At 38.6% G+C, this 26,221-nt stretch overlaps 1 protein-coding gene across 7 annotated transcripts in view; it reads left to right on the forward strand.

The window, feature by feature from the left end:
* Window positions 1-26,221, forward strand: part of PTPRM (protein tyrosine phosphatase receptor type M) — a 490,017-nt gene that overhangs the window by 297,130 nt on the left and 166,666 nt on the right. For all 7 annotated transcript variants that reach the window (XM_072152202.1, XM_072152207.1, XM_072152203.1 and 4 more), the window contains exons 12-13: window positions 8,197-8,470; window positions 10,316-10,352. In XM_072152202.1, coding sequence (XP_072008303.1) covers window positions 8,197-8,470; window positions 10,316-10,352 — 311 coding nt within the window. The remainder of the gene's footprint in view (window positions 1-8,196; window positions 8,471-10,315; window positions 10,353-26,221) is intronic.

A 26,221-nucleotide genomic window follows, 5' to 3' on the forward strand; every position in this document is an offset into this window, starting at 1 on the left:
GCCCTGGAAGCAGCTGCAAGGTACCATCATTTACAGCACAAGTATTTATATTTCATATATTTTAGCATTAGAGACGCAATTTTAAACACAAGAGATTTTCTTTTAAGGTCGTTGCTTTAAGATTCCAAGACCACAAAGGCCTTATAGCCTTTACAGCTATTTAAATAAGCCAATTTCCTGAGGTCACTGAAAACACAGAACAGATCGTGCCTACAGCTAAGGAATTATTCATTCATTTATGCTACAGTTCACAGAATAGGGTTAAATAACATTTTTCATTTTTAGATTGGATGATTTTTTATTAATATATTTTTTCATATTTTACTTAAGTTAAATGTTCAAAGTTTTGTTGTTTTTTTTAGCTATATTAACGGCCTCACTTAAGCCTTTGTTCACACAGTTTTGGTTATTAATTTTAGCTCTGTAATGTACAACAACAGAACCCTGGAAATTTTTAAGCCTACACCGCGCACACGATTTTATGTTTTGCCACATCGGGTCTGTAAAAAATTGTGCATTCCCTTATTTTATTTCAGAACAGAAATACAATCTGATTTACAAAGACTGAGTGATGCATTAAAGTCAATGGATTTGTGTAAATAATGGGCACACAAGGTCTGTTTTTCGGTGTGGATGAGCCTTTACACTAAGCCTTAGTTAGTGTAAATGCTTGTTCTCTGTAACTACCTTCAAGTGGAAAATATAAAAGCTGTTTGAGAGAAGGAATGAACCTTTTTTAAGTACATTAGGGAAACATCTGCATGGACCTTGAACTTTCCCTCTATGTGTTGTGGCTTTTTTTTTAGGTATTTCACTTTCCTCCTACACTCAATAAAACATAGTAAAAGTTTACTTGACTGCCTATGGAATTGACCCTAATGTGAACTTTACTGAAATGAGTAATCCTCTGAGGTGTATGGTAACCATCTCTGTACTTTGCTGCAGAATATGTAGGTGCTACAGTATATAAGCAAAGGGAAACTACAGGACTAACATGTCCTTAATTTGTATGATTCCTATGGAATCTATGAGCACTCCTTATCATTACTGTTAAATCCATCATTTATATATTTACCTACTTAAATAAAAAGATTATATGGAATGCATCTACTTTTTAACCAAATGCAAAAATGTTTGGGAGAGTTTTCTAGGCACGGCCAGCCGAGTCCTTGTAACTGCTAGGACTCAATCTTTAAGTCTGGCGGTGCTCTGCTACAAAGTTAGATAAACAAATCCCAATATAGCATACACATAGAAGATATGATTAGAGTCACTCGCATCAGTAGTCCATTCTTTATTTAGCACTTAGGTACTTAGAAATAAAACCAGCACATTTATGTTTGCACTCCTTGCACTTTCTCAAGCAATCGTGCAATCAGCAGTTTTCCACGGGCCTGAGGACACAAATATTTTTGAAAGAAGGAGGGTAAATTCAGTTGGTCATTGGAGCTTCAGAAAGAATCATGGGTCCCAGTTCTGGTACTTATATAATCTGAACCTGTCCACACCTTGTTCTTCAGGTAGACCAGGAGGTTCTCTTGAGTCTTGTCTGTCGGACTCTGTGCTGATACAACTGAGTGGCCTGAGTGTCCACATAGTGGGATTTGAGTGCCACCTCTAGCATCCCTGCCATAGGTTCTACACCACTGTTATATTGTAATTCTGCTTGATTTGGCCATGGTGTAGATGATGACTGCTGCATAGTAAATACCTATAAAATTAGCTTGAGAAGTGTCAATATATTATAAGACTCAAGGATGATAAAAGGATACCACGCCTCTTTTGCTACCTTTAAGGCAGCCCCCTTACCACCAACATGACTTTCAATTAAGATCGCCTTGCAGGCATCTGGAGACTTATTGTCATTGATGCTCCACAGTTGGGAATTTGTTCTTCCTGGAATAAATATGCTGGTTTGGATTCCTTCCGTCATGATTCATGGTAAGGGGGGCTGCCTTACAAGGTCACAATAGAGGTGTGGTTTGCCTTGTCCCATCCTGGAAAACTTATTTGCATATTTCCTAGAATCCCCTAGTGGAGCATCAATGGTTATAAGACTCAACATGCCTCAAAGGCAGGTTTCATTGGCAGCATCTCTATAAGGAGAACTTTTACTTTGCGACCCTAATTTTCTGTTGACACATTCCTAGCAAAGGACTGAACCACCCTTATCATTATGAAGTAACCTATGTAAAATCTACTACTGTTTTTTTAACGTTTCTCCTTATATTGGAATACAGTCAGGAAACTAGAGAAAGTTAAGTTCTGCTTTCTTGTTGAGTTGTTTTTCTTGTCCACTTTTAGAAAATAAGGAAAGTGCTCTATCACATCCATCTCAAATGTTAAAGTGTTTCTTGTCTGAGGAGAACAATTTCTCTCCTAATACGGAATTGTGGGACCTGATTAAATGTTCATTTGGAACGTACATTACATGATTTAATGCATTTCCTAACCTGATTTTTCAATTTATATTTATTTTATTCCTGTTCGAGCACCTTGGATAATTACTTTTCTCCCTGCTCAAGTACCTGAGATAATTACTTTTCACCTGAAATAGTTTCCTGGAGACTTACCACATTTGTAATTCTCTGTCAGGGAGCTACCAACATTTGGATCCTTTTCCAAATCAGCTCAAATGAAGCTGCAGTTTTTATGTGTTATTATGTATGTTGTTGTTTTCAGAAGCATAGAGTTGTTCTATACACTTTTGTGAACAATTTTGCAGTAGTCCTAGTCAGGAGCTATTTCTTGCAGCGGAGGATAACACATGAGGATAAAGTTTTGCCATTCTAAACAACCCCTTTAAGAATGATCACATCTGTAGTAGAAAATGTAAACACACAAAATAACAGCATGGGGAACTCTATTCTGATATACTTATTTTCTTAACCCCTTCCCGCACCCTGACGTGATACTACGTCATAGGATGCGGGTCGTTCCCGCACCTTGACGTAGTATCACGTCATGGCGATCACCCGGGCTCAGAAGCTGAGCCCGGGCGATCGCCGCGGGATCCCGGCGGTACGCGGTAGCCGGGATCCCGCAGTAACAGCCAGGATCGCGACTATCGCGATCCCGGCTGTTTAACCCTATAGACGCCGCGGTCATTGTGACCGCAGCGTCTATAGTGAATCGCCGCGACGATCGGCACCCTCCGTGCATGGCACGGAGGTGCCGATCGTTGCCATGGCAACCCTGAAGCCCGATAAGGCCCCCAGGGTTGCCTTCACTAGAAGCCTGTTAGGATCGTGCTTACAGCACGATCCTAACAGTGCTGATGTCAGCCTATGCAGAATGCATAGGCTGACTATGTAATATGCTGCAATACATTAGTATTGCAGTATATTACAATGAACAAGTGATCAAATGATCACTTGTTCATGTCCCACCCTGGGACAAAATAAAACAGTAAAAAAAAGTTAAAAAAAAAAAAGTGCAATTAAAAAAAATTATTAAAAAATAATAAAAGTCCCTTGAAGTCCCATCCCATGCAATAATACAATAAAACATAAAAAAGTGAAAATCACAAAAAAAAAGACAACATATTGGGCATCACAACGTCCGTTACAACCCGTACAATAGAATAAAATCGTCACTGAACCCGTACGGTGAACGGCGTAAAAAAAAACACAAAAAAACTTGCAAAAATTATGAAATTTTCACATCTGACCTCATAAAAAGCGCATAAAAAGTAATCAAAAAGTAAAATTTACCCCGACATGATACCAAGAATAAGTACAGCTTGTCCCGCAAAAAATAAGCTATAAACCAACTCTGTAAACCAAAAAATATAAATGTTCTGCCCATTGTTACACGGCAAGCAAAAACAAGCAAATTTCTCACAAAATTAGTTCTATATTCTGCAAAACAAGTTAACCATAAAAAAGCCATATAAATGGGGTATCGCTGTAATCGTGATGACCCGTAGAATAAATATAACACATTATTTTTATGGTATGGTGAACGTCCGGCGAAAAAAATGCTAAAAACCATAAACAAGAATTGATTTTTTTAACCACCACCAAGAAAGAGTTAATAAAATCTGATTATTGGCTATTGAGCCCCACCGTAAATGATGTCCCTGAAAAGTGGATTTCATCCACAAAAAAAATAATCCCCCATATGTCCAAATTACAAAAAAATAAACATTTTATAGCCTGTAAGATGTGACATTGCAGATCTGTTCTGAATGGCGCAGCTTCCCTTCTATGCCCGGCCGTGCGGCCGTACAGCAGTCACCACCACATATGGGGCATCCTTATACTCGGGAGAAATTGGGTATCAAACTTTGTGGAGTTTTTTGTCATTTAATACTTTGTGACGGTTTAATTTTTGGCCAAAATTAATATATTGTCTAAAAAAAATGACAGCTTGTAAATTAGACGTCCATTTTGTTTTAACCACTGTGAAGCATCTAAAGGGTTAACATACTTCTTAAAGTTGATTTTTTACACATTGAGGGGTGTAGTTTCTAAAATGGCGTGATACATGGGGTTTTACTGCTGTTTAGGCCTCTCAAAGTCACTTAGACCTGAGCATGTGCCTCTAAATAAGGGTTTTGGCGATTTTCATAAAAATGAGAAAAATTGCACCCAAAATTCTGAACCTCCTAACAACCTAGAAAAGAGAGAATATGCATAAAACCCTGCGCCAATATAAAGCAGACATTCGGGAAATGTTAGTTATAAAGTTACTTGGGTGCTATGACTATCTGCCTGAAAAGCAGAAAATTTTGAACTTTGAAAATGAAAAATTTTCAGAAATTTTAGCCAAATTTCAATTTTATTCATAACTAAACACAAAAGATATCATCAAATTTTTTCTATTACTTTGAAGTACAATGTGTGACGGTAAAACAATCTCAAAATCCCCTGGATATGTTAAAGCGTCACAAAGTTATAACCACCTATAATGACACAGGGCAAATTTAAAAAATCAGGCCTGGTCCTGAAGGTCTAAAATGGCATAGACGCGAAGGGGTTAAATCAATAAAACTGTCTTCTAGGTTCATGACCTAACACAGAAGAAACATGTAGGTAATTTTCAGGTGCAAATGAATACATTTATGATTGTCAAGAATGTTTCCTGGGAAAGTTTGATGATATAATTCAGATAATGTATGGGCTACTAGTAGAAATGAATCATTAACTGCATTATACTATTCAGTATATGTAGCATATATTTATAAAGAGCAGTGCAACATTCTTCTGTTTCATACTTGTATCTGATAGCTGTACTTGTATCTGTAGCTGTACCGTATCTGATCTGATGTCTCTGAAAAAGAGCAGGTTGACCAAAATTATTGTTGTATGTCCGCCTCCTGTAAACAACCCTTCTCTTTTTCACATATATATATGCAGTTGAGTAAACATTACCATGTTATTTTATAACACTGTTTCTTTTGTAATAAAATACTTTTCATAAGTATTGGGAGCTTGTTTGCTCACTTGGCAAACACTTATCCGCTTACAATTACCCTGGTAACCACCAGGAAGAGCTGAGCACAATCAAGTACCCAATGAGTGGCAGAGTAGTACGGCACCTGGTGACGGGCAAAGCATATTGATATCCTTAATCATGACATGAGTGAAAATGCCTTGATCTGTTTGGTCTTGTCCTGTCTTGTACTCTGTTTCATTAAAGGGGTTTACCCACAAAACCAAATTAGGTCCTATCCACAGGATATGGCCTAACTTGCTGATTGATGGGGGTCTCAGTGATGAGACCCCGGCAGATCACGAGAACGAGGGGTCCGATAGGGTCCCAGGTACCTCAGTTGGACCCCCTCAGTCAGACGGCCCCACATTACCGTTCTGTTCCAAACATCTCAATGGAGCTGACGGAAATTGCCGAGTGACGCGCTCTGGGGTCGCCGTCAGCTCCATAGAGATGTATTGTGCAGAATGGTAATGCGCGCTGGTCTGCTCCATTAATCTCCGGGAGCAACAAGGGGCCTGTCTGAGGTACCTGGGACCCCATTGGACCCCTCGTTCTCGTGATCTGTGGGGGTTGCATCACTAAGAACCACACAGATCAGAAAATTAGGCCCAATACTGTGGATATGACCTAACTTGTATTCGTCTGAAAACCCTTTAAGAAAGAAAGAATTTTTTACTCCTACCAGTGCTGGAAACCATGTTTTGTTTTTGTTTGTGGGATTGAATATTTAGCACGTGAAAAGCAAAAGAGCCAAAGGGGAGCTGGACACAGAGGCTTGTTAGATTTACTATAGTGGTTCATTTTAAACATTAAAACTCATTGTTGCATATGTAACCTAACATCTTACTACTAATGACAGTTTATCATATCCAAAATAGATTCTACTGAATTCTGTGTACATGCCTTCCCTGACTTAAGAATACCCGAGTTACAGATGACCCCTAGTTACAGACAGACTTCTCTGGTCACTGTAACCACTGGGGAAACTCTCTGGATGCTGGTGATTTACTGAACTTTGAGGGCTGCAGTTATGAGTGCCTGAAATGAAGCTTATTGTCAATCCTTTTCCCCATGACATCCCAAAATAATGAAAATCCTACACCTACACCTATGAAATATACCAGTTCCAACTTACATGCAAATTCAATTATTATAGATGTAAAATGAAATGCACAATACAGGCAGTCTCTGGGTTTCATACAATGTAGTTTCTGTGTTCTTAAAGGTAACCTGTCATATCCTCCACCCTGAAGAAACCATTCCATCATGCGTCTAATTCAAAGTTTAAAGACACCCATATCCCTCCTATTTGAAATAGACGCATGATGGAGCATGGAACATGATGGGGGGGGGGGGGGGGGAGGATTCCTCACTGGCCAGAAAAAGGGCTGCCGCTGACAGGTTACCTTTAAGAACAAGCCTACAGAACTACAGGACTAACCGTATTGCGCATTTCACTTACCTCTATGGTTATTTCCAGAGCTTCCTTAGCTATACAGAAAAGATTGTGCAAAGCACCTCAATGTTTCTACTGTGATTTGTACTGTAATGTTAACCCCTTCCCGACATTTGACGTAATAGTACTGCATGGCGGGATCCTTAACGGAGCCGGTGCTAGAAGCTGTGGGTGTATGCTGTAAATCCCTCTGATTGCAGGTGTTGACCCCTTCATGGCAGTCGGACCCAACCCCCCTGTGGTGCTTACCGGGGGGTCCGCTGCTCTGATAGCAGCCCTGGGGTCTGCCAGTGCCCTACGGCTATGTGATCCTCTACCGGAGCCGGGTCCTGCCTTCTAGCAGGACCCGGCTGTAACACACTGAACATGTGCAGCTCAGATTCAGCTATTCCTGATGTGGGTGGGCACTTCCATGTTGTGACATCGGCTTAGGGCAATGAAGCTAAACCAGGACATCAAGTTTGCAAGCAGCCGATCTGAAGCTTGGGATGAGTCACATGCTTGTGACATCACTGAAGGTCCTTTGCATTCACATTAAGTACTTTCAAATGATGTAGGACATATTGTTTGTAATTGGAAGACTGGAGGCATGTGATGAGTCACAAGCATGTGACATCGCTCCAGGACCTACAGCCCCTCTCAACAAGCCTCCTATCTCCTATCGCAGTGATGGCTAACCTATGGCACTGGTGCCAGAGGTGGCACTCAGAGCCCTTTCTGTGGGCACTCAGGTCATCACCAGAGATGACTCCAGGTATCTTCCTGCAGTCCCAGACAGCCCAGGACTTGCTGTGCACAGAGCTATTATAAAGTGACAGCTCTACCTGGGACTATTTTCTGCTTTATTGGTGTCCTCAGGTGCAGGTATCAATGAAAACTGTGACAGAGAAGGGAGTATAAATCACTAATTAAATTTCTGTGTTGGCACTTTGCGATAAATAAGTGGGTCTTTGTTGTAGTTTGGGCACTCGGTCTCTAAAAGGTTCGCCATCACTGTCCTATCGGATCTAGATGTTTTTCCATAGCAACCAGAAAGCATGGTCAGGGGGCAAAGTAAAACCTCTGCTAGCAGCTAAACTGCTGCAGATAGCTAATTATAGTAAAGTAGGGAATTGCTTTTTTTTTCTTAGTGCATAGGTAGGCTAAACTTTTTATACTTTATAGTAGTACTTCAAGGTTTGCCTCATTCTAATCTTGAATTTACAAAATGACGATAAAGATGTACCGTAATTGTCTCTAGAAAAAGGTTGAATTATTTTGTTTCCTTTCTAATAAACAATTTCATTCTTTATTACTTGCAGTGTTTACCAGATTATTGTTGAGGAAAAGAAGTCTCGTCGTGTCAGAAAGACATCTGAAATGCTAAAATGTTTTCCAGTGCCCATACATTACCAGAATACATCATTGCTGAATGCACAGTACTACTTTGCTGCAGAATTTCCTCCAAATCTTTTGTCATCTGTCCTCATCTTTACAATCGGCGATAATAAAACATATAATGGGTACTGGAATCCTCCACTTCTGCCGCAGAAAAGCTACAGTATCTACTATCAAGCTGCCAGCCGAGCCAATGGGGTAAGCTAGTGCAGTAAAAGAATTTTAAGAGACCACATTTTGAGAATCAATGGGAAACTGGCGAAAAGTTTTGCATGTACGGTACATTGTAAAGTTTTACACATTTATTTATATTGTGAAAGGTAAAAGAGTGTTTTGATTACTGTCCATTTCTAGTATGGGATGACTGTAAAATACAGAGTGATATGTGAAATGACAAACACTGCATTTCACTCAGTCATTAATGTAAGAGGATAGCTGTATGTCAGCACGTTGTAGTGTGACTGGTAATGAAGGTTAATCCTAGTTTTTATTAGTTTGCAGCTAGTATGGGTAATTTGCAAGACTTACCTATTACCGTATATACTCGAGTATAAGCCGACCCGAGTATAAGCCGAGACCCCTAATTTTACCACCAAAAACTGGGAAAACATATTGACTCGAGTATAAGCCGAGGGTGGGAAATGCATTGGTCACAGCCCCCCCCCCAGTATATAGCCAACCAGCCCCCTATAGTATACAGCCAGTCCAGCCTGCCCCCAGTAGTATACATCACTGCCCCCAGTAGTATACATCACTGCCCCCAGTAGTATACAGCACTGCCCCCAGTAGTATACAGCATGGCCCCCAGTAGTATACAGCACTGCCCCCAGTAGTATACAGCTTGCCCCCAGTAGTATACAGCACTGCCCCCAGTAGTATACAGCACTGCCCCCAGTAGTATACAGCTTGCCCCCAGTAGTATACAGCACCCTAGCCTGCCCCGTGTGGTATACAGCCTGCCCCCAGTAGTATACAGCCCAGCCCAGCCTTCCCCTGGTAGTATATGCCTGCCCCCAGTAGTATACAGCCCAGCCCAGCCTTCCCCTGGTAGTATATGCCTGCCCCCAGTAGTATACAGCTTGCCCCAGCATTAAAAAAAATAATAAACGTATATACTCACCCTCCAGTGGCCCCGACGTGCAGCGCTGCTCCCCCAATGTCCGCGCGTCTCGTCTTCAGGCTTCCACGCCTGTCTTCTTTCTTCTGCCGGGCGCCGCCATTGCTCTCTCTCTCGGCCGGTGCCTAGTATGACGCGCCGCTACTGACGTCATACTAAGCGCCGCCCGGGAGAAGAAAGAAGACGGGTGCGGAAGCCTGAAGACGAGATGCGCGGACATCGGGGGAGCAGCGCTGCACGTCGGGGCCACAGGAGGGTGAGTATATACGTTTATTATTTTTTAAGTATTTTTAACTTCCTAGATGACTCGTGTATAAGCCGAGGGGACGTTTTTCAGCACATTTTTTGTGCTGAAAAACTAGGCTTATACACGAGTATATACGGTACCTTGTGAAACTGCAAGTTTCAAGGGATCCTGTTGTCTTATACCTGAGATCAATCCAAAATGTAGAGAAGCAACAAGCAAATGTGCAGCATCTGAGTAGGCTGCAGTGACATCACAAGCCTAAAAGGAACATGTTTCAGGTCATGCAATCCATTTACCAAAATGTGTACAAGATAAAAAAGCATTGCTGTGGTCTGCCTAGCTCCGAGCCTAGACCCTATAAAGGTCTAGGCATATCAAAGGTCTTCTGTGCATATCAGCATAAAAGGTATTTAACCTATTTATCCAGCAAATGAGGGATTTTTATGAGTGAAGATAAATGAGGTCTTCATTAGATTCCTACTCACAATAATTTGTTGAGAGAAGAGTTTAAGTTTAAAGTTCCGCACTATATATTTGCAGACTAGAAGACTATCTCACAATTATGAAGTCTCATCATTACATTAGACTTTTTATAATACATCACTAAGCAAATGTACTCCTTCAACAACTAGTAAATATGCATCTTCAAAGACACTTTCTTTTTCTCCTTTTGTCACAGGAAACAAAAATTGACTGTGTGAGAATAGCCACAAAGGGTAAGTTATAATATAGTGATATATCTATGTGGCAAGCTTTACTATGAGAATGTAGCAACCAATATGTGTACATTACACTTCATTTAAATGGGCCAATGGTTGGTATGAATATTTGCATGCCTGATCATTGACTGGTTTTAAAATTGATACTATACACCAAAAAAATAAGCAAATGAGCAGTTTGTCTTCTGATTTTTTATGTGGACATGAAATGTTTGCTAGTCTGCAGCACATCAACCCTTTAACCCCTTCCCGACATTTGACGTACTATTACTGCATGGCGGGAGGTGCGTTCCCGCAAAATGCAGTAATAGTACGTCAAGCGTCAAGCTGCGGGTGTCGGCTATATATTATAGCCGACACCTGCCTCTAATACCCGCGATCGGAGATTTCTTTGATCGCAGGTGTTAACCCCTAACACGCCGCGGTCGCGCTGACCGCGGCGTGTCAGGGACATTTAGCTGGAATCGGACCCCCCCGCGGCGCTTACTGGGGGGGTCCGCTGCTCCGATCGCAGCCCCGGGACTGCCGGTGCCTGGGGCTGCGCGATCCTCCTGCCGGGAGCCGGGTCCTGCCTTTTGGCAGGACCCGGCTGTGACACACTGAGCATGCGCAGCATCTGTATTACACTGTATTAGGTGAAGAATAGCTTGAACAAGTGATCAATGGATCACTTGTTCAAGCTAACCTGTAAAAGTAAAGAAAAAAGGTAAAAAAAACACTAATAACACACTTTTGAATAAAAATAATTAATTAAATAAAGTTAAAGTCCCCCTAAACACAAACATTCCCTATACACATCTAATAAAGTGAAAAAAACTGAAAATTTCCAAAATACCCCACATATTTGGTATCGCCGCGTCCGTAACAATCTGTACAATAAATCAGAAACATTATTGGACCCGTATGGTGAACGCCGTAATAACAAAACCCGAAAAACTCGCCAAAAATGTAAATTTTCATAAAATCCCTTCACAAAAATGTTCCAAAAAGTGATTAAAAAAAAGTTATGTGCACCAAAATGGTACCACTGAAAAAGACAACTCAACACGTAAAAAATAAGCCCTAAACTAGCACTGTCAACAAAAAAAATATTAAAGTTATATCCTGGAAAGATGGCGATGCAAAAACAAATGAGATTTTCTTTACATTCGTTTTTTTCCTGTAAAATATATAAAAAACTATATAAATGAGGTATCACCGTAATCGTAGTGATCTAGAGAATAAAAATATTATAGTATTTTTAGTGTGCGGTGTACGACCCCCAAAATATACAAAAAAAAAGAACCCAAAATTGACAATTTTCTTTTCCTCCATACATTAAAGAGTTAATAAAATATCATCAAAAAGCTACAGACCCACTAAAATGAAGTATTTGTAAAGTGCATCTCATGTCGCAAAAAATAAGCCTTTATATGTCCAAATTGCCAAAAAAATAAAGATTGTATATCCATTATAAAGTGACAATGCATAATCTCCTCTGAATGGCGCAGCTTCCCTTCGATGCCCTGGCGTGTGCCCATACAGCAGGTTAGCACCACATATGGGGGATTGTTATACCCGGGAGAGATTGGGTATCAAATTTTGTGGAGCGTTTTGGTATTTTATCCACTCAGAATTTGTACATTTTATGAAAAACACATTAATTTAGTAAAAAAAAAAAAAAAAAATTTCAAAATTGCATCCGATTTTGTTTTAACCCCTGTAAACCAATTAAAGGGTTAACAAACTTCATAAAAGTTGTTTTACGTACGTTGAGGGGTGTGGTTTCTATAATGGGGTAATTTATGGGGTTTTACTTTTATTTAGGCCTCTCAAAGTGACTTCAAACCTGAGCAGGTCCCTCAATAGCAGGATTTTGCTTTTTTTATGAAAATGTGAAAAATCGCACCGAACATTCAAAGCCCCATAACAGCTTACAAAAATGATAGTATGTATAAAAAACCACGGAGGTATAAAGTAGACATTTGGTGAATTTTAGTTATTATGTTTTCTGGGGTTATGACTTATGTGTGGAAAAAGTAGAACATTTTGAATTTTGAATATTGAGAATTTTTCCAAATTTTCACCAAATATCTGATTTTCTGATAAATAAATGCAAAACATACCACCAAAATTTTGTAACTAACATGAAGTACAAAGTGTCACAAGAAAACAATTTCAAAATCACTTGGATATGTTAAAGCGTTCCGAAGTTATGACCACTTAGGCCCCTTCCACACTAGCGAGTGTGATGCGATGAACTCGCATCACACTCGCAACGCAAGCTGCCGGGAACGCACGGCCCGAACGCTGCACCGCGGGAGTGAACTCAGCATGTCAGTTCACTCCCGCGGTGCAGCGTTCGGGCCGTGCGTTCCCGGCAGCTTGCGTTGCGAGTGTGATGCAAGTTCATCGCATCACACTCGCTAGTGTGGAAGGGGCCTTATAGTGACACAGGGCAGATTTGAAAAAAATGGGCCGTGTCAGGAAGGAAATGTGGCTTCAGCGTTAAGGGGTTAAACAGGCAGGTCTAGTTAATGTAATGTGACAGAATCAGGGAGAATAATGGTCTTTCATGGGCCCAGGTAAGTAAGCATCAATTTGCGTGTCAGTCAGTACCTGCTTCCACTTAAGTATTGGCCCATAGAATTAAATGCTCTGCTAAAAAAAAAAAATATATTTGACCCATGAGATACTGGCGGACACCAAGCTTATGTTAAAGGAGTCCTTTTACCTTTTTGTCCACTCAACCCCTTTGCATCCTTTAATAGGTGCCACTCTACTGATTGTGGCATCAATGGAATGTTCTTCCGTAGCCCCCAACATCCCTGTGTGTCCTAATTTTCAGCTCTCTACTATCAGATAAGCTTTGCCAATCTTTGTGCTCCAGACCAGGACCACCTTTCAGTCAGTAGAGCAGCTCATTCTTAGGGTAGTTTCAGTAACCAATATTTTAAAAATGTTTAACCAAAAAGTGTCACTCCCACAGTCCTAAGATACTTATACACATTGCTATCTTCATAAAGCCATTATCTCTGTGTAATACTTAAAATCCATAGAATTACGAATATTGTGACTATTATAGTGGTGCTCAAGTCCCTTGATAACGTGTCCAAACACCAATACAGAAAGAAATTCAAAGAATGTGATGTCACTTACTTCACCTTCAGAACAACCTCATACTTTATTATAGAAACATATACTCGCACAATGTAGGTAGCAAAACATTTTAGAATGGAAGCTGCCTCACTACAGGACTGTTTGTCCTCCCTTACCTACTATATGTAAGTATATGTTTCTATAATAAACTATGAAGATGAGGTGAGTGCCATCCCATTCCTTGAATTTGTCTCTGCATTGGCGTGTACAAAGCAATGTTTTAATCAGTCTCCTCTGTGAGGTCCTGGGCTGAAACAGTGAGTCTTGCACCTTCCATTTGACAATGGAGAAAATATTGACTTTTATGGCTGAAAACAAAGAATAAACCCTACTAAGGCTTAATCAGTGGAGTGGCAGCTATTAAATGGCTAATGCAAGTTGAGAAAGGTCTTAAAGGGCACATTCACACCTTCCTCATGCAGCCAATGATTCCACAACCATGGCAATAACTTAGGTGTTCCCTAAATATGTTCCTGTCGCTTTACTGTATAACTGAAGCTCACATTACTTGTACATATAACAGTATACACTTTAAATAGTTTTACAGATGAAGAGCGGACATTTGGCACTTCACTATAGTTATGTTTATCGCTACTGTAAATAATACTTCACTTTGCAACTTCTAATTGGTCACATTTTTCAAAATGCTATTCACTAGGCATATTAGCCATACTTCTCTCTGACATGACCTTTAGGAATTTGACATCTTTTATGATTTTCTTAGGTCTTGCTCTTTTATCTAGTTGTGAAAAGTATAAGATAGGCGGGATCAGTGTGAAAATGACATTATAATTTTGGGGCTCACCATATATACTTTTTGTTAGCGATTTACAACACAAGACTTTTTCACTGGATTTCTGTGATTCAGGCAGAATTGTCACTTTTAAAAAATTTAAAGAAAAGTAATAAAAAGAACAGTCTACGGATGTAACTCACATTTCGGCCAATAGTTAAATAAAAATAAAATTATTCTACTAAGTTTCAAGCACTCATGGAAACCCATACAGTGGCAAATGAGGTTCAATGTGGATAAATGTAAGGTTATATGTAAGGTTAAAATATCTTGGTAAGTTGTTCCCGATTAAATCAAATCAAAAGACGAGGGGGCACTGTCTCCATCTGGAGAAAACAAGGTTTAATCACCAGAGGCAACAGGGATCTGTGGAATAGCCTGCCTCAGGTGCTGGTTACAGCAGGGACAGCAGAGAGCTTCAAGTAGGGTCTAGATGCCTTTTTACACCCAAATAACATTGATGGTTATGTTTTATAGAATTGTTCTCCTAAATCCCTTCCTCATCCTATCGCTTCCCTTCCTTAGTTGAACATGATGGACATGTGTCTTTTTTCAACTGTTTAAACTTAGATACTATTACTATACTACTAGTCCAAACTGTTTACATTTGATATAGCAGAAAGTGGTTAATTCCTGTTAACAGTCATTTCTGTCAGAAATACTCCATGGTCAAGGGGGACTATGTTTGAAGATTAGCCTTTACCATGAAGTTTACTTTCTTTTTGTTTTTATGGATTTACTTAACCCCTTAAGGACACCATCGTCTCTGCGCAGTAGCTGTACTGCTCTGAGCGCTATTCGCGGGACTCGGCGCAGTACAGCTACGGCGCAGAGCACTAAGGGGTTAAAAGTTCTTTTTTCACTTTTTACCCTCTACACCATCTCCATTGAAACCAAAAGTCATCTACTGTATGTGTTTGAGGAACTAAAATTATACTGACCCTCTTTGACTGTTGGTAGCACCACCATTATAGAAGCTTATGCATTTCTATAAAAAACTAAATAAATAAATGTATTTATATATAATTTATGGCCTCTCTAAAGTAGATGGAGTTATCAATAAGATGGCCGCCACTGCAAACTACGAGTTCCATGATCCTTTAGTTCTCTGTAACTCCTCCTCCCTCTTATGATGTAATAGACTGTCCAACTCTGTTACCATAGAAATGATGTGTAACTGCCATCCCTGTACATCACCACAACACTGGCCATACTAGATGCACTGCAACCAACCGACTACAGCCAAACGTAGTGGTGATCACATGATCTGCCCAGGCAGGTACAGGACATGTGATGTTGAAATGTGACTAGCGGCCATCTTCTGTCTTGTGTAGACTCTGCCACGGACTGCGCGGAGGAAATTAACGGACTGATTGAAGGGCCAGTAGCATTTTAATTCTTCATTACAGTCTATGACAGCAGAATTTTCTGCTAAGGGGGAGCAAAATTTTAAATAACAACTAATTACACATTAGCTTATATTTTGAGTATCCATTTGCATATGAATTATGCTTATTCCTGGAATACCCCTTTAACCATAGATCCTTACAGTCTTGTAGTTGGTTTAGGGTCCCAAATTGGTCTAAGAGGTTCTCTTGTAGTTATAGTTTCATTGTATTTGGCAAGTGAAAGCTGTTAGCTTCTTGCCTTGATCCAGTGTAACAGTTACCATTAAGTTGTACTGCACAAAGCAGATAAGAGGTAGATGTTATTAAGAAAACTTTGAAGGATTTGCTGTAATAATGAGACCCAAACAGGCTCATATCCATTTTCTAATAGCCAAATTAATATTTTAAGTTCACATTTTCTCAGAGTGAATGTTTAACACATTTATTAATAGAACTGACATCGAAATTGTACCTTGCGCTCTATTAAAGGCAAATTAGAAAATGAAAGCCTTTATAATGGATGACAAGATGCACACCTTACTTGGCCTTCTCTTTTTGGCGCTAATTAAAAGCTTATACACATAACCTATTTTTGGAAGGCTTTATAGAAGAAATCTGTTGAGATCTGTGATCAAGTCCTCCTTTTGGTAAAGTTTTAGGCATAATATTTATCTCATTATGTGTTATTTCAGGCTAGCACTGCAAGAATAAAATATTGTATACATACAATATAATAACAATCATAATATTAAGGCTCCATGCACACGACTGTGTTGGAGCTGTGATCTGACCCCCCCACTGTGAAAATAGGTCGTATTATGGCCGGCCACACCCCGCAACTGATTTGCTGCATGGTCACTCTGCTTCCTATGCTTCCCCTCCCTTCTTCAATTGGCCTTATTATTTTCCTTGGTTACAGCTTGGTTAAGAATAAGGTCATGTGCATAGACCCAAGGGGGATATTCATCAGGGCTTCTGCTCCACGTCAATGGCATAGAAGCCCCTAAATAATGACAAATGCTAGCTTACAGTTAGCACTTGCAATTATTTTCCCAAGAGAGGAGCGTGAAGGGGGGGAACAGCTGGCCGTGGGTGTGGGCAAAATTTCATATTGAAAATGTGATGGCTGTGTTTATTTCAATGCCACGCAGGGCCTGGCGTAGCCATATTCACTACACAGGACCCTGCCGGATACATCAAGAGGCTTGCGCATGATAAATAACCCCATAAATTTGTATTCATATTGCGTCAAACAGTGCTTTACAGATCATGAGGTAAATATACAAATAAAATAAGACATTACAGAGTAATAACAAGGTCAGATGAAACAATGAGGACTCTTCCTGCAAGAACTTAATTGTTAAATATATAATTTTTTTATAGTCTGCATATATTTTTTATTTACTCATCTAACTTGAAATTAGTTTATGATACAAGTTCATGATATTTAGCAAAAATATTTTGCCATGTAGCAGAGGCTTTCAATTATGGTATCCAACACAATTTGGCCTTTTTTAACCCCTTACCAACATGTGATGTAATAGTACATCACATGCCTGGTGAGGGTGCATGGAGAGTGCTCACAGGCTGAGCCCCCTCCATAGACGGTAAGCCTATGGCTTACCGGTAACACCCGTGGTCGGTGCTAGAACCGATCACGGGTGTTAACCCGCCGAACTACGCCGGCAGAGCTGCCAGCGGCTTAAAAAAAATGGTGCCGCATGGGGGAGTGCCAATCCGTTGCCGTGACAGCCTTGGGTCTTCCTAAGGCTGTCTCGTTTTACTCGTATTACTATGTGCGATCAATTTGAAAAAAAAAAGTTTTTAAAAAATTTATAATAAAAAAACAAAATCATAAACGCATTAGGAATCACCCCGTCCGAAAATACCCGATCTATCAAAATATAATAACGTTTTTTCACTGCGGAAAATACCGCCCAAAGTGGAAAATGTCACTTTTTTGCCATTTAAAAAAAAATTTATTTATTAAATATATTTTTTTTTCTACAGGAGGTTTTAATTTTTGTATGTACTGTATGTATATATGAAAACATTATAAAACCTATACAAATTTGGTATCCCTGTACTATGGGTCGTACTGACCCAAATAATAAAGTAGACATGTCATTCGGGGCGTACAGTGAAATCCGTAAAATCCAAGCTTACAAGAAAACGGTGTAAATGCTTTTTTTCACTGCATTTGGATTTTTTTCCCGCTTCCCAATCCACATCATGGAATATTAAATACCACAATTTTGAAGTGCAATATGTTACTCAGAAAACAAGCCATCGCACAGGTCTATACATGGAAAAATAAAAAAGTTATAGATTTTTGATGGTGGGGAGTGAAAAATTAAAAAGGAAAAATCAAAAAAGGGCTGCGACAGGAATGTAATATAATGTACTTTCTCAATATTACAGAATAATACTTCCAATAGTCAGTGCCAGATTTGTGCCTTCTAACATTGTATTTTTTATGGTTCTAAACTCTATTGTAAAATTGAGTAGTAGGTAGAATGATTTAGCTTTCTCTGATATTTGTGAGGACAGTGGACAGTACATGATTCATATAGTAATTCAGATAAAAATAAAGAAATTAATATAAAAGAAAAATGGCATAAAGAGAAATTGTTTCATCACCTGTAACCTTGAAATCGTAGGTTCAATGTAATTCTATGTGGCCTTTCCAGAGATGTGGCCCTGACCAAACATGAGGAATTTTTTTGTTTTTTGAATGTATACTTTTTCATGGATACTATTACAATAGTATTTAAATGATATTGTTATGAAAGTATGTGCAGCAGGTCAGGCCATCTCTCTGCACAGCAGGTAACCATAGCAGCAGTACACTGGTTTGTGGCCTTTTCTGTTCTCTATTGATTTTCTTCTTGTATCTTTTATTGTTTTGAAAGTTGAGTTTTAAAGGAAACCTACTATGAGAAATCTACCGTCAGAAGTAGATCTGATGGTAGACTCCTCCTGCCTGCCTCTGCCCTAATCTGTAATTTAATAATCCTGGAACCCAAGATAACTAGTTAAAAACTTTATTTTTGTTTTATGTAAATTAACTCCAGAGGCTAATGGGGCGTGTACTAGCCTGGTCAGGAAATGCCCATGCCCCAGAAGCCTCTGCAGTTAATTTACATATTGCTAAAATTATGTTTTTAACAAGTTAGGTTAAATTCCAGGATTATTAAATTACAGATTAGGGCAGCGGCAGGCGAAAGGAATATACCATCAGATCTACTTCTTATGGTAGATTCCACATGGTAGGTCTCCTTTAAGTAACTTGTTGAGGTTTAAAAAATAAGTGCTAACACACACATTGAGTACAGTAAGGAAACACAAATGATTTGTAGTCCCGAGGCAACATGTATCCCCGTAGGAGATGCTTGACAGGCTTGTTTTTAGATGATGCCACGATTGTTTGTAGAAATTATATCTATGCTTTGTTGCATTTGCTATTTAACAAGTAAAGTGAAAGTAAGCAGGGTGTGAAAACACTTTTGTATCAACCTCTGATGAGCGTAAATGACATAGCAAGTAAACTTCATGGGTACTGAGCTTTACTGATTAAAATGTGGAAATGAGGGCACCCCTTTGGGGTTTTTGCACAATAGCTTTCCCAAATTTATTGGATTCTGACCCTACAAAACTGATTTTAGAAACTGAAGTCTGATTTCATATTTCATATTTGTCTTTTGCAAACTAAGTAATAATTTTCAATTTGAAAGTGGTTTTTCCATCATAAACTTACCCAAGCATAAGTAATGACCTCATCTCTGGTGACCCTCATGAAGTGTTTTTGTTGCTGAAAACTGAAGATATAAGATTGTAAAACCATACATGTTCATATGTACATTTGCTCTAACTAGTTACAGGGGCAGAGAGCTGCTTTATGTAGGCATGTAACCATCTTTCTAAATTTAGCTGGCAGGTCAGATGGGCACCAGGATGATGCCAGACAATCAGGGACATGTCTATGACTAGATGAAGCTACACTATGCCCCCGAGACTAGTTTTGGTAAATTTGTAAATCAAAGGTTTTAAACACATATAAATTACTTTGCAGCAAAAGATAGTTTAGTGAGAGACATCAAAGAAAAGGTCAATACTGGACACACATTTTCACAGCAAAAATATACACAATGCAGGTTATAGTTTCAAATGGAGCCTTCTCCACACATCCATTGATGCTCAATGAATGATACATTAGAAAGTAAAGGCCATCTAGTAAATGTTTGGGATATTTTATATATTTTTTAATTTTCTGTGAAAACCCCTTTAGTTTGTATGTAGGAGACATTCGAGTACACTGAATACTTAAAGAGGTATTCCCATCTTGGCATTCACATTTAATTTTATTCATTTGCCATATGTAAACATTTTCTTCAATTGGATATTATTAAAAAAAATGTTCCTTTGTGATAATGTTCCTACATTTCTCATAAATGTAGCCATGCTGTCCCTTAGAAACGAGATAGCTTCCTCGGATACGACCACCACACACTCTGGCAGCAATGGCCAGACATGCGCCATTGAGTCCAGCCTGACCACCAGGAATCAAGGCTCATTACCGCAGTGTGGAACATGGAGTAACTCCCGGACATTTTATATACAAAAACCTTTTGTTTATTTGTGCAATCTCTCCAGCAGAGGTGGCCGTATCCAAGGACATAGTCTTGTTTCTAAGGGACCATATGATTACATTTATGAGAAATTATCTTCACACAGGTAATTTTTTTAAAGAAATGCATATGTATGGCAGATTAATGAAATTGAATGTGAATATCCAGACGAGAATACCCCTTTAAAGTGGTTCATGTCATAATTGATCATGGAAACAAAATTCGGTAACACACGTGTGCTGAAGGCAGTCTTCAGCAATTCCAGCTGTGGCAGGTAGAAGTTAAAATGGCTGATTCATTAAAAAGTAGTGCATTTAGAGCAGCCATGCGCCAGTTATACCAAAAATTGTGCATCACATGGCCGATTGTGACTGTTGTGACATCTACACACCGATCTATATAGACTAGTGAATCTGAAAACTGCAGAAAGCAGAAGGAAATAAAATTCAACAATACTTAAATACAATCTCTACCCATATATGTAAAACACATATGACCTATAATAGTTGACTGAAATATTGCAGTTTATAGAATAGCCATAGTCTTATAAAAAGTTAGCACAGATTACCAGCCAAAGAATCAGAAGATTATATTTTATGTGAGCTCAGAATTCAGAATTTTACAGTTTCTTAGTGTTTCAATAACCTGAAGCAATTAATATCAGCATACTTTAAAGAATAACTTTTTGTTATCAAACCCCCAAGGGGCAGCTTTTCGGAGTGAAGGCGCTTAAATTTAATCTATTTACTTCTTTACTCTTTATGAAAATTTTATGAACTGTATACCATATAAAGAAAGGATTCTGGCAGGTGAGAGCCACAGTTTAGATCTGTTTGGTAGCCTAGCCAGGACAATTGACCGTTTCTTGTGGTCTTCGGCGTTATATCTTGAGGAGTCTTAATCCCTTGAGTAAACAGCGGGATCCTGATAAGATATTTAAGGCACGTAAAATGCAGTAACATCACTCTTTCTGAATATTGCAGAGGGATATTTTAAAATATTATGCCGCAGCAGTTTTGAGTTTAATCGTCTGCAGATGGTAGATGATCTATTTCTCTCGCTTGTTGCCACAATTCTAATAGCATTCAGGCTGTTCCATGTAAATTAGAAATCTTTCAAAAAAAAATCTTTCCTTAATTTTCTAGTGTCTTCTTGTGTCATTTTCCAGCTGCCGTTTTTGACCTTTTACATTCTTTTTAATAGTTTCTTAAATCAAAGAGAGACACGACAATATAATGTATGAATGACAGTAAATACCAGTACTTACTGTAGCCACAGGTTCTCTGGCATCATTCTACTGATACTGTCATTTAGCAAAATGAGAGACATTAAAAATACACACTGGTTTCAACATATAAATACAATTCTTTCTACAATGAGAAGTAATACACTTTATCATTGTTTTTAAAGGGAACCTGTCAGCAGATATGGACCTAATAAACCACTACCAATATGTAATGAATCAGTTGAACACCTTCCTAGATCATGGCCCAGCGTAGTGGCATCGTCCAGAAAATCAACTTATAATTTGGTTGTATAAAGTCATGGAGGCAGAGAGTTTATTACTGAAGTCAAGCTTTCCTCACTTCAGAATGCCCTCTTCACTGTAATTGATGGTCTTACATCTAGACACATCACTAGCCAGGTGAGGAGAGATTGACTTAAATCCTGAGCTCTCCGCCTTCATGACTTTATCCAACCAATTTATAACTCATTTTAAAGTAGATTTTCTGGATGATGCTACCACACTGAGCCATGAAAGAAACATGATCTGGAAGGTGTTAATCTGCTTCACAACATATTGGTAATGGTTAATTAGGTCATTTGCTGATGACAGGTTCCCTTTAAGATCTTCAAATCACTTTCATTGATTACTCCCATGAGGATATACATTTGTCTTGGTCATGTGTTGGACACACATATGTATGTTTTGCTACTAGATACAACTCTACTACTCAAATCACTTACTTCCTTGCATCATAGTGAGATATACTGTTCTGCCAGCAAGCAAAACCTATTATTTCACTATTGCTCAAGGAATCCTGTACTCGGCCGTGTGCTTGGAACGGTGAATGGATCAAGCATTTCATGTGGTGCTGACCTAACCCAAAGAGCACAGTAGATCCTTGTGGAATTGCAATGAAAAAATAAATAATTTGCAATGAACTTGAATGTCATGTTACATTGTTACCCAGATTTACAGATTGGTATATTTCTGAAAATTATATTCATTTTGCCGCTGTTGTAAACATTGATTTTCTGCAATCACATTCCTGATGAAAAAACTATGCAGGCACGATATTGTCCCTTTTGGACATTTTCCGAAAAGTCAAGCTACTCTTGTAAGTGATCATGACATGATAACAGATTGATAACAGGTACTATATGTTTTCCAGCGCTATGGACCTGTGTGTTTCGCACACAAAAAGGTTGATTTTGATCCCCTAGAAATAATCAATAGAAATTGACTACAAGCTTCTTTCTTTATGAAATGCTTCTGAAAGGCTTTTATTTCAAATTGCATAATGTACCACAATTAAATGAAGTACCCTTATTTATACATAATACTGATTTAACTGCTTGACACACCATGAGTATGTCCAGTCTTCATCTAACATTCTATGGTGCAGATTTATAACCTAGATGTTTTAGATGCCTATGGAAACCAATCAGAGCTCAGCTTTAATTTTCTAAACAGCTGTGGGCAAATAAAAGCTGAGCTCTGATTGGTTGCCATATGCCATAAATCTCCCCGTATGTTACTATCTAACCATTTAAAATAACCCGCCCTCACCACCTAATTGGTGGAGGTGTAAACATTCCCTTAATGGTAAAGGTGGGTTATTTTAAATTGTTAGATAGTAGCACAGAATGTTAGATAAAAACATCTCCTGGACCGGGAGAGGCCTGGGAGCAGTGAGTACTTTCAATGCCTACTCACTACTACCTGCAGCTCCAGCACCAATGAGTGCTTCCATCATTAGTGGAAGCAATATTTAGGAGGGTGCAGGCCATAGGCTATGCACCCATGTTTTACACCATAGGTAAGCTTATAAAGTGGAGCAGATTACATTTTATTCATTAAAGATATTTCATGTTATTAAGTAAACTTTTTACATTTAGAAGAATATAAGGTTCCAACCAATGCTTTAGCTTCAGCATTAGATAATTCAGATGGGATTCATGATTTATTACTAAATATACCAGTCATTAATGTGTGCTCTAAACTTTTACTGTTTGGCTATTTTTATGAAGTGCATTATAAAGAAACCTGAACATTTTGTACTTGTGTGTAATAGAGCCATTAATGAGGCAGTTCACAAAATGGAACAGGTTACAGGTTGTATATTAGTCAGGAATCATAACTAAGAGAAATAATATTTTGTATGTTGCATCTAACTGTGGGCCCTATTTAGACAACTTAGATCAATTGTATTGACTCCTGTATACACTTTAATTTTTAATACCATCCCCAGTACATCAATAAAAACATTAGAATTATATGAAGTCAATCTTTGCTATTTTGGGTTATATATATAAAATAAAGAATTAACTACACCCTCTGTGCATTCTATTCTGCTACATATCAGGACATCATTTAAAATATCTGTGTCTTCAAAGGTCTTATCTATTCAATCAAAGCCAAAATGGAGAAGCAACATATAAAAAATGTTATATATAAAAAATATATACTCTTGCTGCTTCAATAGTTATTATCCAGGTGCTGCTAATCACCCTTCTACAATAAGCAGCAGTATAAGATCTGTCTATAATGTTAGTAAACTTTGCGTAGGATATACCGTGATAGACTTGCTAATGTAACCATCTTTAGCCAACCAACAGAAATTATAGCTGGAACTTACTTGCTATTGGATTTGATCTTGCCTACTACATTAAAGGGGACTGGGTGGATCTTAAAGGGGTAATCCTCAAGCCAGTGTGTTCAGAATATTGCTGAATAAAGGAAATATACCATTTCATGCATTATAAACCAAACATCCCTTGAGAATGCTGTGGCTACACTGATGCAGAATCATATCTTTTTTAATCCCTGAACTGAATGCTTTTGCTGTAAAAACAATTATAACTTTCAGGATCTCGGGAAAGCTGCATTGCCTTTGGCCTTCATGTTACACAGAACTTCCTGAACTGTCCAGACATGACTAATTAACCTGAGCTGGATCACTCATACACAGCAGCTGTGGCAATTGCAGCAATTGATTATTTCTGCTTGTCAGACACAACACAGTGATTACATCATTCTCAGGAGCAGTGCATACTTAATGTGAAAGGGGAAGTGCAGAGCCCAGGCACAGAAGCAACAGAGGCTCATTATCATAGTTGTACAATTTTTTTTCAGTTAAACCACTATGTTCAGGGATTTAACAAGAAATGCTTTTGCATCAGTGTAGCTACAGCATTTTCAAGGTATGGTTGGTTTATAATGCATGAAATCAAATGGTAGATTTTCTTTAAATGACAATTAGCTGTAGCATTACTGACCCCTCAACTTGGAGACTGGAAACATCACAAGAGATTTACTCAGGTGATTAATTTTCCTTGTGTATTACGGGGACACTGAAAAAAAAAGGATCTCAAACAGCCAGTTAAAGAGTGCATAAACAAACGCCACCTACCTCAATAAACTGATCGATAAATAAGTGCAAATAAAAGTAGATAAAAAAACCGTCAGAGCAGTGTGAGAGACTGAAAGGGATATGGAATTAACTGCTTAAAATTATTGCTATCACGCTATAAATGTCTGGGGTTTACTCAATGTTCAGACCATTGAACATTATTGTGTCCTAAAATATTTTATCATAGAATTAGAGGAGACTCTATCTTCTTTTTTTACATGACTGTACATGTATTGTAGTAAAAAAATGTAGCCAAATCTACCATCAAAATCCGGCATAATAAACCAGGGACACTTACTCATAGATCCAAGTACTATTACTGTGGTAATCTTATATTTTTTATTCATAGCCTTCTTCTTTCAGCTTTTAAAATGATGCTAATGAGTCAGGAGGGCTCTGGGGTGTGCCCGGATCTATAAATAAGTGTCCCTGGTTTATCATTCTTGATATTGATGGTCTATTTCCTTCAAGTTTATGTTTGGTTAGTACACTTTATTACATAACAAATGGGAGAAAGCAGATATGTTTGGAAAAATATTGATAATCTTTATCAAATATACTGACAAATGTTAAAAGCAATTAAAAACCCATACTGGGTACACATAAAAATCATCCCAAAGCCTGACCGAAGGGTGGCAAACAGCTGCCACCAAATGTTATATGTAAATTATGAAAAATGGTCACATCAATCAGAATGTATAAACTGTGACAGCAAAAGGTGAATCAGTAATCATAGCAAAATTAGTCACAATAGAGAGTAACATGTAAAAATGCAGCCCAGAAAATAGTCCAACAACAAAATGTACATAAATACAATTATATTACTGTAAGTATGATCCTGGAAGGGGAGAGGGAATGCCCCACGCGTATCGCCCGTCTAGCGGGCTTCGTCAGGGAATGACTATGATAAACCTTTAACTATAAAAAACATATTACAACTGTTTGAAATAAAGAATACATATCCCAAAAATGTATTGAAATTTCGTGTCATAAGGTTATTATGTTATTGCCTTAATCATTTTTACAGGTGCAATTATATTATTTGTTTTAAAGAGAAACTGTCTATGAGATCTGCCAATTTCTGTGAATTTAATTAAAGGGGTTTTCCCACAAAGGCAAGTTAGGCCCTAACCACAGGAAAGGGACTAACTTGCTGATCAGTGGGGGCTCAGTGCTGCACTCGGCGATCTCCGTCAGATCCATAGTGATTAATGGAGCAGAACCCCTAGTTTTCACGATCTGTGGGGGTCTCAGAACCGAGACCCCCACTGATCAGCAAGTT

Source organism: Engystomops pustulosus, chromosome 5 (genome assembly GCF_040894005.1).
Source record: "Engystomops pustulosus chromosome 5, aEngPut4.maternal, whole genome shotgun sequence".
Lineage (NCBI taxonomy): Eukaryota > Metazoa > Chordata > Amphibia > Anura > Leptodactylidae > Engystomops > Engystomops pustulosus.